Below are 19,316 nucleotides of genomic sequence, written 5' to 3' on the forward strand. Positions count from 1 at the left end.
GCTACTCTCAGTCTTTGCTTAGGTTCAGTTATACCTAACCCCATTTCAGTCAAACAATTGGTCAATTTACCACCAGCACCAAATCCTCTATGGAAGCAGTTGCTTAAATGAATGAATTGTCTTTTGTCTGAGGTAATCCGTCAGTTCAAATAGCAAATTCAGTTACCCATTGTAGACCTATTATTTTAGCTTATTTCTTGCTCATTATTAAAGTCCAGTCTGTAGTGGATTTGGGAGTGGAGGGTTTTCTCCAATCAAGGAACCAGGTTGATGGTTACCTGGAGCATCAGTATCCAGCTGGCAAAGGGGGGGCGGTGCGTGCGGAAGAATTTGAAGGGAGGTTCTTATGGGCCAGGGCCAGAAGAGGCTTATGACCCTCCCACCCATATTTCATTGACTGGAACTCAGGTACATGGCCACACCTAATTCCAGCAGAGGCTGGGAAATGTAGTCTCTGCACAGGAGGCTAGGGAAACCTGCTGAGTAGCTAGTCTCAGTAGGCCACACCTTGCTAATGCCTTTGCTTTTGTGGTACCTGCCCTTGAATTCAAATGATAAGGGACAGAGAGAAGCCTGAGATACAGAGGGGATGTCTCCTTTGTGCTTTTGTAAGTGGCTGTATCACAGTCCTGAGCATTAGAGTGGGAAATGTCCACATTCTGAATTCCCAGCATATCTGATAATTGCCATTACTTTGTTCTCACAGGGAAATAAATGCCCGGCTTGATGCTGTATATGAAGTTCTCCATTCAGAATCTGGTGTGTTTGGTCAGATAGAAAATCATCTACGTAAATTGCCCGACATAGAGAGAGGACTCTGTAGCATTTATCACAAAAAAGTAAGTGTGAAAGAAATCAAATCCATTAAAACTGGTAATGTTCCTCAGCACAAGAACACAGGATGTTAAAGGTAAACATCTCAGAACTTTATTGTTATTATTATTGTTTTATTTTATTTTTAAAAGTCTTACAGACAGCATGGGAATGAATAAGTGAATCCTCAGAAACTTTAATTGCATTGTAAAAGGTAAAGTTTGCCCACCTCTCCTGGCCTATAGCAACAGAAATAGAGGCCCTTCAACTATAATGCAGGATATTCTCATGTTTTATCCTTAAAGTGCAGACCATCAGCAAAATAGAAACTTATACTTGCTGTTTCAGAAAAAAGAGGTCTTATTTCTTTTGATCTGAAAGCAACTCCTTACTTGACCCACTAAGAAATCTGCTGATATAACAGTTGCGGCAGTATTAATATGCAAACAAGTGTGGTTGTTGAAAGTGGTTAAAAAGCATTATTCTGATTTTGATCCTGTAAGATTTACAATCATAACAAGAGGGGTTTTTCATGCTTAAGCAATAATTTACACTAACTTCAAAATATGCTTAAAATTTTAAAAATATGTTAGCTGTATTTATGATTGTTAATAAATAACCTTTTTATAGTGTTTTACCTTTTGCAGAAGTCATTCATGTACATTATAACCTTTGTTCCTTGTAAAAACATTTGTACATTGAGAAGATACTATGTTTATCATCTTACTGATGGAAAGTGATGCTGAAAGAGGGTTAATAACTTGCTAGTAAGTGAAAGAATTAGTATTTAAACCCAGGTCTTACAAAGGAGAGTCTAAAGTTGTATGTAATGGTGCCTAAGAGTCTCCCCCTGAGTACCTCTTTGTTGCTCAGATGTGGCCCTCTCTCTCTCTAACTGAGCCATCTCGACAGGTGAACTCGCTGCCCTCCCCCCTACGTGGGACCCAACTCCCAGGGGTGTAAATCTCCCTGGCAACGCAGAGTATGACTCCCGGGGATGAATGTAGACCCGGCATCGTGGGACTGAGAGTATCTTCTTGACCAAAAGGGGGATGCAAAATGAGACAAAATGGTTTCAGTGGCTGAGAGATTCCAAATGGAGTCGAGAGGTCACTCTGGTGGACATTCTTATGCACTATATAGATAACACCTCTTAGGCTTTAATGTATTGGAATAGCTAGAAGTAAATACCTGACACTACCAAACTCCAACCCAGCAGCCTGGACTCCTGAAGACAATTATATAATAATGTAGATTACAAGGGGTGACAGTGTGATTTTGAAGACCTTGTGGATCACACCCCCTTTATCTAGTGTATGGATGAGTGGAGGAATGGGGATAAAAACTAAAGGACAAATGGGGTGGGATGGGGGGATGATTTGGGTGTTTTTTTTTCACTTTTATTTTTTATTCTTGTTCTGGTTCTTTCTGATGTAAGGAAAATGTTCAGAGATAGATTGTGGTGATGAACGCATAACTATGTTATCATACTGTGGACAGTGGATTGCATATCATGGATGATTGTATGATGTGTGAATGTATTTCAATAAAACTGAATTTAAAAAAAAAAAAAAAAAAAAACCAGGTCTTTGTGAGTTCCATAGCATTTTTATTGGATGTGTCTTTTGGACACTACCATTTTTGATGTGGTTGTTTTGGCTACTATTGCATTTTTTTTCCCTGGCTGCCACATTTCATAAGCCAATTAAATTTTTTACCCAAATTTAAATCCTTGCCAATTTCTTAATTTTATATGCCCAAATTTCAAGTGTGACCAATTTTTTATCAATTTACTTTTTTGTAGCCTCCCCCCCCAGTTTTTTTTTTAGGGGGGGGATCTCATTTCCCCCCAGTTTTACTAGACTACCGTGGACTGCCTTTGAGAATACTTTCAGTGCCCAAGAAAACTTATGTAACTGTTCCATATGCCTCAGCTAAATTTAAAAACAAAGTACAACTCTGAATGGGGAATACAAATTGGGAGGGAAAGAATGCATGAGTTGGTTATGGGGTCAGGGCAATCTGTTGCACCATTACTTGGTGCGCTATGTGGTTATTTTGCTGGTGATAGCAGAAGCTGTACTGATAGTTGAAAATTTTATGGTTGACTTTTTTTGCGGTTACAGACTGGCTGTCAAACCATTTTGTATTTTGTATCCTTGGCCCGGTGCCTGTTGTTCATCAAGCAGTAGATCTCCAAGCACCTTGCCTTTAATACTTGAAAGGATCCACTGACATGTCAGAAGTTTTTGTTTTTCTCAAGAGAAAATAGGAGCACTGCTGCAAACTTACCAATTGCTCCTCAAAAGAGCTGAGTCAAGATGTCCATGGCATCAGGATGGCAGCATCATTCCATGCTGCTGTGATTCCATGCTGCCTCCCTTTAAACTTTATTGTAATGTTTGCATCTCATAGGTTTGTATATTCACAAAAGTTCCAAACCTTTAATAAAAGTCAGAATAGCATTAATTCATTTACAAATTTGCCAATATACAGAGCAAGAATGATTTTTTCTTTGGAACTGCAAAATATGATTTGCTATAAAAACTTATGACTCATTCAGAAGCTCTTCTTTGTTGCTGTTTTAATGTTTACACGTTTAATGTACCTAAAAATTGGTTTGAAAAGTGAAAGGTAGGAATGATTTGGTGACAAACCAACTTTAGGAAGGCTAAACACTTTAAATCAATTTTTTGTGGATTAGTTAGCTGGTTCTTGGAACCTACCATCAAGTACATGTCTGTTCCTTAGTATTAGCCTACTCTAAATACGCTTTTGCTATATTCACCAACTGGTGAGTGATGTCCTAGGTATAGAATCTCCCAATTATGTGAAATTGATAAAATGGCAAGGAATGCTGTATTTGGATATTGGAACAGTGGTAAGCCTAGGCCTTATGGCTTATGTTGAAAGTGCCTTGGAGTATGCATGAATTATGATAGTAATAGAGAATCCCAAGGGCTACCCTTGGCATTTTAAAATAACCATTTCTTTGGAAGTAAAGTTTCAAAGTCAAATCTTAGAAAATAGGTTAGTCACAGGAACTCATACTAACTTTGCTCAAGAATTGTTTTATAAGAAGGTGGTATATAACTGTTAAATTCGGTGAATGGATTTAAAGGATAATAGTACTTTGTAAACATTGAGAGGAGACTATGTCCAGAATTTTATAGGTGAGAATTTCTTAGCCAAGCTAGTATAAGCCCAAAACTACATTTTCAGTATGGCTTAGGTTGGAATTCTCCCATTTCTATGATGTGGATCTGTTCTAAAGCTCTTCCGCAGCAAAGTGTGCTGCTGGAATTTTTATTTATATACATGCAGATATATTAGTACATATTATTTAAAGAATCACAAATGACATTTTACTATGTAGATAAATTTATTTATTTAATGTATATGGTAGATAGTATAAACATGTACTAGGTATATTTAATATATGTTAAAATTATGGCAAGTCACATAAATATATACAGATGTTTTTTAACTCTCTGATAATATTATGCTGTATGGATCTTTCCTAATAAGATCCCAATTGCTGGATATTTGTTTCTTATTCATCTTTTTATTACTATTGTGAAAAACTATAAATATTAAGATACACACACATTTTTTCCTATTTGTTCAAGTACAATTTTAGATAAATTCTTAAAAGTAGAATTGCTAAGTAAAAGGGTATATGCATTTTTTATTATGAAGATATGCCAGATTGCTCTTCAGCAAGATTGCACCCCTATTAATAATATATAAAAGTGTCTTATTCTCTACACCCTAAATGACATGGTTACTATCAAAGTTTTAAATCTTTGACATTCTGATAAGTGAAAAATGTAATCTTTTAGTTTTAATTAGCTTGTCTTTAATTGTGTGAGGTTAATCATGTACTTGTTTGACATTCTCTTTCTATAAGCTGCATATTCAGTTTGTTTAGCCATTATTCTTAGAACTATTCATCTTTCTTCTGAATTTGTGAGAGCTCATTATATTTGGGAGAATTTTGTTCTGTATCTGTCATATGTCTTGCACATATCCCCCCAGATTTGTCCTTCATATTTTTGACATTAGTAACTGTTCTTTTTTCTATATGGTCAATGTATTTTAAAATGAAAATATACTGAACAAGATAATATTGTTGGCTTTACTATCCCTGGCTCAAATTATTTTCTTTATAACTTTAAAACATTGATTTTATAAAGTATTTAAATGATAGATTTAACAATTAGGAGGTGAATAACAAAGATACTATATTTCAGAACTAATTTTATACAATAAATTTAATTTTTCTTTTGTCTGATTCCAATTTGTAAGAGATTACTCACTACACATCATTTTTATGGTATCTTATGCTTTTTAGTTAAAATAATATTTTTACTTCCAGTGTTCTACCCAAGAGTTCTTCTTGATTGTCAAAACCCTTAATCACCTGAAGTCAGAATTTCAAGCATTAATACCTGCTGTTAATTCCCATGTTCAGTCAGATTGGCTCCAAACATTTATTATAGAAATTCCGGAACTCCTCAACCCAGTGGAACATTACTTAAAGATACTTAATGAACAAGCTGCCAAGTAAGTAGCAGACTCTCTGATCTTCCTTTCCAGCAATGCAAATAATCCTATGCATTTTCCATTTGATGTATAGACTCTTGATCTCACCAGAAGTAATGATATAAGTTTCATGTGTATATATGAAATTAGAAATATGAATACTAAAGGCCCAAGTATTCTACATTATAACTGAAAATAATACTTTGATATTTAAAATTTAGTCAGTTCATCATGTAGGATAGATGCAGTACTTCTGCATATATATCACATGATGAAAATATAAAGCCTATGAAAACTCAAGTAGTAGCATTTTATTAATGCAAACGTGGATATCAGATGGCATCTTGCACTCATTTGCTAGATATCCAGGGATGATCTGCCTTATCTTTAGAATATGTAAAGTTATCCTTTAAGAGGCAGTCATTTCACAATTCATCCCACAAAGAGCCTTCTTTATGTAAAAGAAAAATGATTTGACAGTATTTGCATTTGTGTTTACTTTCTGAACAGGCAAGCAACAAATACTTAATTTTATCTTTTAATTTCACCATGAGAATCATGAGCTAGTAAAATGAAAATGACATTAGGGTCATTTTGTTTATCCTCAAAGAAATTAAAATACCCATAAGTATTTAGTGTCAGAGTTGGAACTGGAGTCCCATTTTCCTAACTCCCAACATTTGCTCTTTCATTATGCTATGAAAAATAATTAACTGGTTTAATTAATATGCTTCAATATATGTTTTTGCATTTTTTCATTTTTTAGAACTGGGGATAAAACTGAATTATTCCAAGACCTTTCTGACTTCCCTTTAATCAAAAAGAGGAAGGATGAAATTCAGGAAGTTAAAGATAAGATCCAAATACATTTGCAGGACATAAGAAGAATACTAAAAAATCCTTCTACACAATTTGTGACAGTATCAGGACAGGAGGTAAAGTCACAAATTAAGTATTTTTTTCAAGTTGGAAAACTATTTTAAATGTTAATAAAAAATCAGAGGCTACCATATATACATCACTTTTTAAAATTTTCTGTTTTGTTCTTTGCAAGTATGTTGTAATACCCTGGTTTGATAGGAATTATTTTAACAACTGTGTGTTATGTTTGTTTATTTAGTCCCTTGGTAAAATAATGCAAGTTAACAATACATTTGTTTTAGCTGTATCAGTTGAAATTGTATTATAGAAAACCTCAACTGTTATGAATATTAACTTAAGAGAATTCATTTACCCTAAATACAGGAGAGAGACGTTAGTCTTTGATCCCTGGCCTTGCAGGTGATGAAATGATGCAAAGTGAACTACTTTACATTGATTATATTACACAGTAATAAAATGGCAGAGCTTCCTTCTGATGTCAGGTACAGAGCTGTTAAAAAAAAAAAAAGTGAAAACCTATATTTAGTGAGTACATAGTTCTGTTTAGAATGTGTTTTTTGGGATGTGTGCTTTTGTTTAAAATTTGATGTTAATGTCTGAATGATAACCAGAAAAAGAACAGCAGTATACTTTTTAAATGTGATTGTACCTTTCTGTCCTATTTTGAGCCTTAAGGCATGCTACTTTGATATCTTATGTTTAATAAAATATGAAGATTCCAGCTGAGAGAACTTGAGAAATTCTACTTCATTAAAATCGTAGATGAGGAAATTTATGAATGATTTCTACAGGATGAATATTTTATTCAGGTTTTTAAAAAAAGTTGATATTTTTCAAGTGGGAATAAAGTTCGATTTCATTTCATAATTTTTATATCCACATTGGTTTCTATATTTGTCCAAAAGATTGTTGACTCTTTGGTTATTTGAAATAAGGAACTCTACAGTAAATTATATATCTTTATTAAAATGTTTATTAACCTTATGCCATTTAGTAAATTTGCCCATTGATTAAGTTAGCTACAATTATTAGATGTTATACTTAAGCGGACATTTCACCATTCATCCCACATAGAGCCCTATATAAAATAAAAATGATTTGACAATATTTACATTTATGTTTATTTTCAGACTCAGGCAAGCGCCAAATATTTAATTATATCTCTTGGTTCCACCCTGTGATCATGAGCTTACAAAGTGAAAGGGTAGGCTCACAATTCTGGGTATTTGTTGGCCATCAGATGATTAATGTTTTAATAAAAAAATATGTATGTAATAGAAAAATGGCTACCTGGTGGTGCAGTAGGAGAAGCTGGGAGTAAGTGCCAGTCCTACCATTCTCATGCTCCATGGGTCCCTCTGTCAGGAGACTGTTGTGGAGACCAACTGAATTAACACACGTGAAAGTACTTTCTATCATAAGAGCACTACACACATTATTCTAATAATAATTTATTATTAGAATATATTAATAATATTAATAATGATATTATTGCCATTTGTCAAGCGCTTATTTAAGTATAGAACTGTGCCATGTGCTTTGCATAGTTTATCTCTTTTAATCCTCATTTGTGTAACAACACAAAAAGGTGATTGTTCCAGGAAAGAAAACCAAGGCATGGAGTAGTTAGATAAGTTAGAAGCCAGACTCCAGCCCATGACTGCCCATCCAAAACTTACTGTCTTTCTACCACATCATTATTTCACTCCACTCATAATTATTAATGCAAGAGATTCTCAACACCATGGATTTTATTTAATAAAATCAAGACATTTTAGATTCCATATTATTCAAACTAAAATAAGGCTTAAATCTTTATAAGACAGTCCTGGGTTCAATTGGCAATTCCAAGTAAAAATGGCAGAAAATGATCTGGAATTCATAAAGGATAGTAGGTTGGTTGTTCATTATTAGTGTAACATTGAAGTTTAAAAAAGAGCACAGCATGGGAATCAAATAATTGGATTATAAATGATTAGGGAGGAAGATAAATCATCTTATTTTTAATATCTTTACTAGGTTAAGGTAATGAATTTGATGCAAGGAATTTCTTAGTTATTAACTGTAGAATGGACTGTTGTTGATTTTTAACAACCCGTCTAGAATTTTAATAGTATGTTAATACAGAAAATGTATTTAACCTAAATACAGGATTTTTTTAGAAGAAGTGGCTCTGGTCATTCAGACACCAAATGAATCCTAAATATTTAGCATTGCTATAATCAAATTTTATCCGTTAAAAAAGTTGGAATAAAGGCAAATTATTTAGAAATACTTAAAGTTTTAACAGAAGTCATCTCAAATATGATTACCTATGAGAAGTGAATTGGCAGAGAGGAAAACTATTTATTTTCTTGTTTTATACCCTTCCATTCTATCTTAAATTTGATTTCCATATGACTTTTGTAATAATTTTTACATGGATCTTGCTGATATTACTTAAAATAGATAAATGCTCCAGACTGTCAAGCTAGTGTTGCTTTTGACAGCATTCATTTTTTTTATCTCTTGGAATACCTAGCAGGTATATGGTAGATCATGGTCTCTGACTCAGAAAGTATTGCTTTATAAGAAACTAATGGAAAGCAGAAACTTGGTTTGTTTTTACATAGGCAGTAAAATGCTTCTGTGACAGTGTCTTTTGTATTTTGTGTATAAAGAGAATTCTCTCTCCTTGAATTAACTATGGAGTGGACATGATAGGATTTAGATGTGGAACAATATTGGTAAATGTTACTATTCTTAAAGAAAAGGAAAGAAATATTGGGGTAAATCTTTAGAAAAAAATTTATTCATAGGGTGCAGCAAATCCAAATATCTGTTAATATGTTTAAAATATGGAAAGTGTTCTCTGTTAAATCTTTTAAATAAAAAATATTTGAAAATAGCTGAAACTACCAAACTCCAACCTAGCAGTCTGGACTCCTGAAGACAATTATACAATAATATAGATTACAAGGGGTGACAGTGTGATTGTGAAGACCTTGTGGATCACACCCCCTTTATCTAGTGTATGGATGAGTGGAGGAATGGGGATAAAAACTAAAGGACAAATGGGGTGGGATGGGGGGATGATTTGTGTGTTTTTTTTCACTTTTATTTTTTATTCTTGTTCTGGTTCTTTCTGATGGAAGGAAAATGTTCAGAGATAGATTGTGGTGACGAACGCATAACTATGTTATCATACTGTGGACAGTGGATTGTATATCATGGATGATTGTATGGTGTGTGAATGTATTTCAATAAAACTGAATTTAATAAAAAAAAATTTTGAAAATTGAGAGTGATAAAGAAAAGGGGAGGGAATAGGAGTGGGTTAGGTGTGTCTCTGGAGAAAGCAGAAACCAGTTTCGGAAGCGAGTTAAGAATTTCAGCAAACATAGCAATGATGCCAGCCCAGTGATACCACAGGCTCTAGTTTGAGTTACAACAGCTGGCATTTAACCAAGACAGAATTGAGTCCCCACTGAAGGACATGGGAGATTGCTAGAACTAACCAGGCAGAATTCTCACATCAACACCTGAAAAAGAAAGTCACACACTACAGAAGAGGGAAAGTTGCTATGAGAACTTTCTAAGATTTCTGAAATATATGCTCATTTCAATTTTAGTTAATTTCCTTTTTATTAGCAATAAAATCCTTAAACAAAAGATCTGTCTGTTCATTCTTAGAATGTATGAAAAAGAAGAGTAATAGAAAATTTCCTATTCCATAGCCTTTGTAGAAGAGTGAAAAAGCTTCTGGTTGATGACAGCTCTGGGTAGGAATACAGGTGAAAGCTTAAGGACACAGAAGGACAAAAAGGACCAGCCCCTATCCAAAGAAGTGGCCCCAGGGATTCAACAAGCAGGAGGTCCACATGGACTTTCTTGACTTTCACTTTCTCTGTTTTCCATCCTGTATGGGCTATGTCTATAATTTGTTGCGGCAATGTAGTCCCTAGAGCAAATTTAAGTTATGGTCCAAATTATTGCCGAGATGCTCCAAATGGCTGTGACTAGTAGCAGTTTGTGAGATGTATAATGCACAGATTTGAACCCTGTGCTGCCATGCTGCAGTGTGATGTTAAATCACTCACTTAAGGAAACCAGCCTAACTGGTTGCCCAGGAGCCTGGCAGAGGCAGTTTTATTGGCTTCTTTACAGAAGTGCCACCATCCCTTAGACAGCAATTCCTGTGGAGTTCTGGGTTGAGTAATCGATCTAGAAGTGTCTTTCCCAAGTATCAGTGATCCAATATGTTCCTGAATTTTGCTGTTTGCCTTTGACACAGCTCTTCCCAGAATTATTTTATAAAAAAGACTACTGCACAAGGGCGCCCAGTGTTATTTTTTACTTTAGTTGCTCCTTTTCACTTTAATTATTATTCTGGTTATTTTTGTGTGTGTGGTAATGAGGGTGTCAGGGATTGATTTTGGTAATGAATGTACAACTACTTAATGGTACTGCGAACAATCAAATGTACGATTTGTATGACTGCGTGGTATGTGAACATATCTCAATAAAATGAATAATAAAAAAAAAGACTACTGCATCTTCTAATAGAACATTTAAAAATAACATGGAAGCAGAAATTAGTTTTAAAGTGATTTTTATTCTTTCCATCAATGATATTTATGTGGATTTTTTCTTCAGTTTCTTTTTGTAGTCAAAGAGGGCTTTTTAAGACTCTTCATCCTTAGCTATTTGGCTGTGACATATTTGAAACTGTTTTAATTCCTCTCTATACACAAGGACATCATTGGTTCCAAAATTTTTGTTAAGGGTAAAAACACTTAAAATAAACCATTGATTCTTATTATAATTAATGTAAGAGCTACCATGTTTCTGTTGATGAAAATATACGGTTAGGAGCCAGGTTGATACTATTAATAATTTGCATGTTATAAATACCCAAACTGTTATAAAACTGATAAATTTTTAAAGTTCTTGTAGCCACCTTAAAATTGATGTTAGCCACAGAGCTTCTGGGTTCCATTCTGCACAAAATAAATTTTAAAAATTTATTTAAATAAAGTGTTGAATTTTGTTATGCTAATATAGTAATGAGAGCACACTAAGAAGAGATGATGTACAACTAATACTCAGAATGACAGGTGTGATAGAACTTGACTTGCTCCCTGGCTGCCTTCAGAAAAGCTTGCTTGCAGAGCAAAATTGGATCTATAAATATAGGGTTCATGTAGGAGCAAACTTAAACACTTGTATAGGAAGAAATATCATCCTCTCTTTATAGTTTGGGAAGTCAGTGCTTTCTTTATGAGGATACTTTTAGATAAGGACTTTGGCTCCTTGGATAAAATCTGTTATGATTAATGCTCTCCAATACAGAACAGGGGAGGGACCATATCTCAAAATGAAGTAACATCTAATAATTATGGAATATTTTAAAATTTCATGTATTTAGAAATTCATTCTTATTAGAATTTGTTAGAATTCTTAAGATAAGTGGGTGCTAATAAATGAAAGAAGTCATTAATGAAAAATCATCCTTCATAATATGCACATAATTTATAAACATTAAAGCCCCAAGTTACGTCTTTTATTGCAAACTTTTTGCTCAGTACTAATTGTACTTTATTCTGAGTATTGGAATCATAGTTAAAGAAGTTTGACTGTGAAGACATATATAAACTATCCCAAAAACAATATGGGATTTTTTTCCCCTGCAAAATGCTTCATTGTTTACTTTTGGTTCATGGCTTGTTAGAGGGCTACAAAGTGGTTGGTTAAAGAGATGCCTGCTGGCTGGAAGGATGGGCTCAGGCAGAAGCCTAGAGCGAGGGGAATGTAGAGGAGTCCCCCAAAGGCCTTTGGGCTCTGCAGGCTCTGTGCCTGAAGATGAGCCTTTGGAAGAGATACTCACCCAGCCTGGCCTGCAGATCGGCTTGCCTGTGGAGGTTGGTCAGATAGCCACCCACCTTCTGGATGAGTTTCACCTCCTCATCTGGGAATTGGCTCTCCAGGAAAGCACAGAGATGAGGGTATGTGTTGACAGAGCCCAGGGCATGCAGATCCTGGATCAGGTTCTTCTCCAGAGCCATGTGGTTTCCCTTGTGTCCAGGGTTTTACCCCACTCATCTTGGGGCAGCTTCTGCGTGTCCTGGAAGATGTGCAGCCACCACATTGGTTTTGCATCTTCAAGAGACACTCAGAATGGACTTATTTGTAATATTTAGAATTTCTAACATTTACTAAACTATTATAGCACAAACTTGAGGAAGCTTTTAAAGTATAGTGGTAATCATCATTGAAATATCTGTTTGTTTATTTGCATTTATTTTAGTTTTTGATTGAAATGAAGAACTCTGCTCTATCTTGTATACCAGCTGATTGGGTTAAGGTTGGAAGGTAGGTTTAAAAATATATATTTTTCTTATTAACATGAATTATAATGACATCTCTAAACCTATGTGCTACTGGACTGATGATAACCCATCCTTGAAGTTAAAAACAATTCTTCCTTTTTTGATTTTCTTAAGAGACTTTTAACAAAGAGAATTATTTTTAACTATTTTTCATTATTTATTTTAAAATATCTTTTAAAAGATTGTCTTATTTGTATACATCTGTTTTCTTGTTTTGCAAATTGATGCTCTATTCATAAAGCTCAGTGTACTCTGTAAGCACATGAAAAAAAGTTGAGGAACCTTCAATTATAAGATTAATTTGGTTGCTTGAACTTCTTGATGAATGCTGTGCCTGACATTTCTTTTAAGAAGCTGAAATTTCATTTTCTACTTCACTGAGCTCTACATTTCTTTATTCTTAATGCTTTCCATGGGAAATACTTATAATAGGTCTTTACATCTTGTTACTTGTAAGTTACATCATGAATTGATGAAAATAAATTAATCAAACACAGATATAGAGAACCACATGGAAACTGCCTTTTCTCTTTGATTAGACATTAATCCCCAAAAGGGAACTCATTTAAAGAAGTAGTGCTAAAGGAGTATATACTCCTGTGAGTAGACTCCTTTGTGGGATATTAATTGCTACTGTTATTAATACTTTGCATGAACTTGAGGTGAAAATGTTAGCATTTGTCTAAGGTAGTAGAAGAGGGAGTGGTAGCTGATTATGGTGTTAAGGAACTCTGTATTAAGGATGAAGGAAAATGTTGACATTATTAAAATTATTTTAGTTTTAAAAGAAAGCTATTTTTTATCCCTTGCTTCTAGCAAAGGATGCTGAAGGCACAAGGAAGGGTTTCTTTAGCCCTAATGACATCCTTTTTTTTCTATGTTATCTCAAGCTTGAATATTGTTGTATTTTAGGGGATATTGTTTTCTTTCTTCACATTCTTTCCTTTATTGAGTTCCGTCCTGTACTATAGCTAATGAAAGGAAATCAGCTTTGGGAAGAGAAATTACTAAAAATCATGTTAGCCTATCTAGAACAATAACGGAAATGTCTCACTGAATGCAGTTTACCAGAAGAGAAAAGCTATGATAAATGTATTTGCATATATTTAAAATAACATAATTTAAAAGCAACAAGCAAGGCATAAATCATTGCCAGTATCTTTTGAGCATTCAGTAATGTAAATGGAACAAACAGATGAGATGATTTGGGGAAGGTTCATTGTAATTCTTTATCTCTTGTATGACCACTGAGGCCTTGAGGAGGGTAGGTTAGTACATCATCAGTGAGTTTACGTGACAGGTAATTATGACAATATATAACAGGAGTGGGGGAGCTAACAAAGGCCAGTGTACACTCTTGTCATCACCTGCCTGTTGCTCAACCCTGACCTTTTCTTCTTTAAGACCTCGTCATTATAACATCCACAACGTTAACAGCCTCCACCAATGCCACCACCACTAAAGGATTCCTAACATTTATTGAGTGTTTACGCCATAGGTCCTCTGCTAAGCACTGTCTGACTTGGTCCTCTCAACAGCATTTATAAGATGGTTACTATTATTCTCATTTTATAGATGAGGAAAATGGTCTTTAAACAAGGTCAATGACTTTCCCCGTCATATTACTAGCAAGTATGTGGCAGAGTCAGAGCTTTGAACTTGGGTGTTCTGACGGGGAACTCATGGTGTCCCCTGCTGTGCACCACGACTTCTTGATGAAGGTCTTATAGATTATAGTCAAGCCTGGAAGAGGGGCATTTGTCCTTTCTTCCTATCCAGTGCCGCTCTGAAGCTATAGTTAGATTATGAGCTCCTCTTTGATTGCCTCCTGAATTAATGCATTGCTATTCTTTTTAATGCTTTACATTTCTTTCCATTGAAATATATCAATCATACAGAAAAGTACAAAATATAAAGAATAATGTGGACTTCACCAAAGTATCCACCTCCCAGCTTTGTCAGACCTTATTTTGCCATATTTGCTTCTGATCTTTTCAAGAAAAAAACAAGCAAGCATTTTCATTTAGTGTAATTTAAAGAAAAAAAGTTTTCTGCTTATGAAATAAAGATATGATTCTGCCATATGGATATAACTTGAAATGCATTTTAAAATCTTCCTGAACAAAGTCATTTGAACTCCAAGTATTTTACTTACAACAAAGACCTTTGAAATCAATAGAGTTCAAGACCATAATTAAAGAATGTGCTCTGTTTATAGCTATTTACTTTCAAGGTTCATGAGAGAATAGTAAATAACTACTTTAATTTCTGGAGTGATGGCATTACAGATTTCTTAGTAACCTTGATTTCCAATTTATGTTTTCTCCTTCTCTTCTAGCACAAAAGCTGTGAGCCGCTTTCACTCTCCTTTTATTATAGAAAATTACAGACATCTGAATCAGCTCCGGGAGCAGCTGGTCCTTGACTGCAATGCTGAATGGCTAGATTTTCTAGAGTGAGTTTACAATGAAAAATATAATCTGACTTTTTGTTATGAGAAATAGACCCGAAAACCTTTCCATCAAAAAGAAAAGTAGAGATTACTGCCTGTGACCTGCCATAAAATAGTTGAGTACACGTGCTCTCCAGTTTATTTTTAAACCATTGAAATGTAAACTCAGTCTTCAGTGAAGGACCAAATACACTTTATTGTTACTGTACTAACACTTTGTTGCCAAGGATGTTTAGTTAGAGGCACTTTTTGAAATGCCTCTTTGGAATTTTGTTTACCTTTCTTTTGAAAAAGCTTAACATCTCTTTCAAAGGTGTGCAAGTATGGGATAGTTGTTTCCTTTTTATTATCTCCATTTAAATGTTTTTCTTGGTTTTTTACATCCTGTATATTCTCCTCTAAGTTTTTACTTTGAAAATTTTTAAATCTATGGGAAAATTTAAATGAATACCCATACACCCTTCAGCTAGATTAATCAAATGTTAACATTTTGCCACATTTGTTTTTTCTTTCTCTTTCATGTACTTTTATTTCTGAACCCCTAAATACTTAAGCATTCATCTTCTAAAAATAAGGACTTTCTACTACATAATTATAAACACCATTATCATACCTAAGAAAAATTAATATTAATTTAAGAATATATTTGAATTTACTCAGTTGTGCCCTCCCTCCCAAATTTTTCACGTGAAAGATCTAATCAAGGTTTGCACATTACATTTGGTTATATAGTTTCTTAAGTCTACTTGGATCTATAATGGTCCCTCCACTTTTTTGCTTTCTTATAAGATTCTTTTGAAGAGTTCTTGCCTTTGTCTTATAGCATGTCTTACATTCTGGATTTCTTAATAGTCATGTATTCTTATTAACAGATTTCTACCAAGAAATGAAGACCAATTAATTTATGGGAAAGTTAGGTCCATTTGATAACATCTGTATTAATAATAATAGCATGGACTCTAGAAGTAGCAGTCATAAACATTTTTGAAACTATGGTCTAAGTCAGTGGTATGCTGGTAAATGGTTAACAACAGGCTTTCTGGGAGACTAATGGTGTTTGTAATGTTTGCTGATTTCTGTGGTGTAAATACTCCCACCATGGCTGACTGCAATCTGCTAATATGTTGTCACTGAACTGGAGTTGGGAAGAGATGTGTGCAACTGACTTTCACAGGTCAGGAGCTGGCTCCAGTCCAGCACTGATCTAACGTGGACTAATTGATATTTACACTTACTTATTCCTCATAAGAGCCCATGAGGTAAGTATTATTATCATCCTCAATTTACAAATGAATGAAGTGGGATACAAAAATATGAAGTATGTTGTCACAATAGGGGTAAAGAGTAGAGCCAAGGTTCAAGCCTGGCCATCCAACAGGTAGGTACCCTTTACGATCAGGCTGTAGAGCCTGCCCTAGATGAAGCTGTGGACACCACTGTAAACAGAAATCTCTCTGTTAGTCTCTCTCTTTAAAAACTTAGTAAATATTCAGTGAGGTACTTCAGGAAGCTTTATTCCATATTTTAGGTAGCCAACCTGACAAGTAAAAACAGAACAAAAAAAAGTATTATATGAGAGTTTTTAAAGAGTAGTAAGTAGGTACCAATCCTTTTGTTGCACAGAGGAGTCTTGAATTGTAGGGTCATAAAGAGATCCAATTTACTTATCTTGACTAGGGTTTAGAATCCAGGGAAGGAAGTTTGCTGTATTCAGTCCCTTTTCCAATTCACTTTCTATTTCTAACTTTAACAGATTCCAGGAACATTGAGTCTCAGTTTTCTTGGCTTTTTCTTAGTAGTGTCACTGGGAGCATGAAAATTTGACTAATATTACTCCTTTTAGGTTTCAGGGGCTACATTCTCTAAGGTCCTGGGATTTAGGGAGGTAATTCCATGTTCACTCTATTCATAGCATTCATGATTTTACAGATCTGTATTATGTTCTCTCTCTCATTATTCTGACCAAAAGAAGTTCAGGTGTCCCACGCTAAACTTTGGCATTATCCTTGATTCTTTCTTCTTTTTTATCCCTTTATCTGTCATCAAATTCCCAAAATCTGTTTCCCTTTGAAATGTCTGTTTCATTTGTCGGTTCTTCTCCTGTTCTCATCTAGCTCCCCTCTGTTACCTCCTGCCATTATTTCTGCATCAGCCTTCTGACTGGGGCCTATTACCAAATTAATCCAAGAGAACTCTACTTTAATCATACCACCTCTGTACTGTAGTTGAGAGTTGGTAAGAGTTAGCTAATAATGAAATAACGTTGCTACAGAATATGATACTCATGATATATTGCTAGGTGAAGAAGAGGATACCACACAGTATTAATGTGCAATACAATTCTGTATATCTTTATATTCACGTACGTACACAGCATACAGATCTTTTTTATTTTTAAAGATTAAATATATAAATATGCTTATTATTATTATTGATATGTTTACTGGCCATTTGGGCATTTGTACATCTTTGGAGAAACGTCTTTTCACACACACACCCACACACACACACCCACACACACCCACCCCTATAATCTCAAAATGTTAACGGTAATTATTTCTGCATGGTGAGATTACTGGTGATTTTAATTTAATTTACTTTGCTGATATATATTTCCAAAATTTCTGCAGTGTACATATATTGCTTTTCAAATAAGAAAATATATTAAAATTTTTATTAAAAAATATTGGCTGATATTTAGCTAAAGCATTTAGAGCAGAGCCCCCACTTGAGAACAGCATTGATTGTTATGAACCCTGTTTTTTAAGGTGCCAGATGGTGTGTATATGATGTCATTAAAAAATTATTAACCTTTATGAACCCGACATCAGAGGAGTTAATACCAGCCATACAAGTGTATTTGTCTCTTGCTGAGGTATTCACTGTTATGTATTAGTTATACTGCTTTTGATCAAATGTTGTAAGAAATCAAGGCTGTAGAAACTGAATGGAATGCTCTTTCAAAATACGGATCTATTTTCTTGTGCACTAGAAGGTGGGCTGTAGATACTGAATGATTTTCTTAACTGCAAATTCTTTAAAAATTGAATTCTAGTATCTCGCATATAGTAGCTCAAATGCATTTGCAAATGCAAAATAAAATATTTCCCATCTCTATTAACTTCAGATATCCTCTGCTAGTAAACTTTGCTGTTCATTATAATAGGTCTAGAACCCAAGTGTCTTAATCTACTTCCCACAGATCCAGCAATATCTTTTGGTCATTGTACTTTGATTTCAACCTTAAATCGGTTGATGGCTTAGTGATGAAGGTACATGTTGTTAGGATATAACCTCAATCTTCAGGCAAGCGCTTTAACAACTATATTAGATCATTATCTGTGTTGCCCATTTTTTGACTTGTCATTTTTCTAAGGACAATCCCTTTGAAATTTCTCAAGGTATAGTAAATGGAAAAGACCAAGAAGTCAAACAAGGTTTCCTTAAACGTTGTGATGATTTTTAAGGTTTGTGATATTTTTTCATTTTATTCACATTTTATTTATGCCATTGACATAAAAGAAGATTGTTGTCAATATCAAAGTAATTACCTCAGTGCTCCCTGCTTTTTGTCTTTTTTTAAAACTTATTTAGGACCCATTAAGAGTGATGTCACTTATTACCATCCTAGAAATTAGACGATCAGAAGGGGCAATTATCCTCAACCCCCAGCTGCTGGGTAGTTGCAAATTAGGGACTTGGTGGCTGGATAGGACCTGAGAAGGAGGAAGTGAGAGTAAGAAAAAGATTGACCGTTAGTGCCAGAAGTGCTTTGACACTTCTGTCTAGAGAGGCAAGGGCAGATATGTCAAATGTGGCTCTGCCTTGGGTAAAAGGGAGTGCCAGGAAAGGAAAACAACCAGATTGGTCAGTAGTTAGGAGAACAAGGACAGCATGTGCCACAGTCCAAAAAATAATGAAGTGGTCAGATCTAAAATCAAAGCCAGACCAGCTATGGCAAAGCATGATCAGTGGACAGCCACCCAGGAGAATTACATGTTTGCAGCATGTGACAAACTATGAGGCATTTTTAAGATGGCAACTGAGGACTGCCTGTCTGATACTGTCCACTTTTAAAGAGGCCCATCTCCTTCATGTTTGGAGTTTTGCACAGACTCTAATATTGTGAGTGTGATTTGTGTTGTTTGTTTTGATGAACTTTAATTCAGTGAGAAATGGGTAAATTACATTCAGTATGTTCTGTTAGACAAGGAAGTATAAAATATACTGTAAATTTATTTTTTAATTCACAAATA

At 34.6% G+C, this 19,316-nt stretch overlaps 1 protein-coding gene across 2 annotated transcripts in view; it reads left to right on the top strand.

Moving 5' to 3' along the window:
• The window catches only part of MSH3 (mutS homolog 3), a 291,930-nt gene that overhangs the window by 159,328 nt on the left and 113,286 nt on the right, over positions 1 to 19,316 (top strand). For both annotated transcript variants that reach the window (XM_037801425.1, XM_037801426.1), the window contains exons 13-17: positions 707 to 839; positions 5,192 to 5,379; positions 6,125 to 6,293; positions 12,527 to 12,591; positions 14,947 to 15,063. In XM_037801425.1, coding sequence (XP_037657353.1) covers positions 707 to 839; positions 5,192 to 5,379; positions 6,125 to 6,293; positions 12,527 to 12,591; positions 14,947 to 15,063 — 672 coding nt within the window. The remainder of the gene's footprint in view (positions 1 to 706; positions 840 to 5,191; positions 5,380 to 6,124; positions 6,294 to 12,526; positions 12,592 to 14,946; positions 15,064 to 19,316) is intronic.

Source organism: Choloepus didactylus, chromosome 13, assembly GCF_015220235.1.
Source record: "Choloepus didactylus isolate mChoDid1 chromosome 13, mChoDid1.pri, whole genome shotgun sequence".
Taxonomy (NCBI): domain Eukaryota; kingdom Metazoa; phylum Chordata; class Mammalia; order Pilosa; family Megalonychidae; genus Choloepus; species Choloepus didactylus.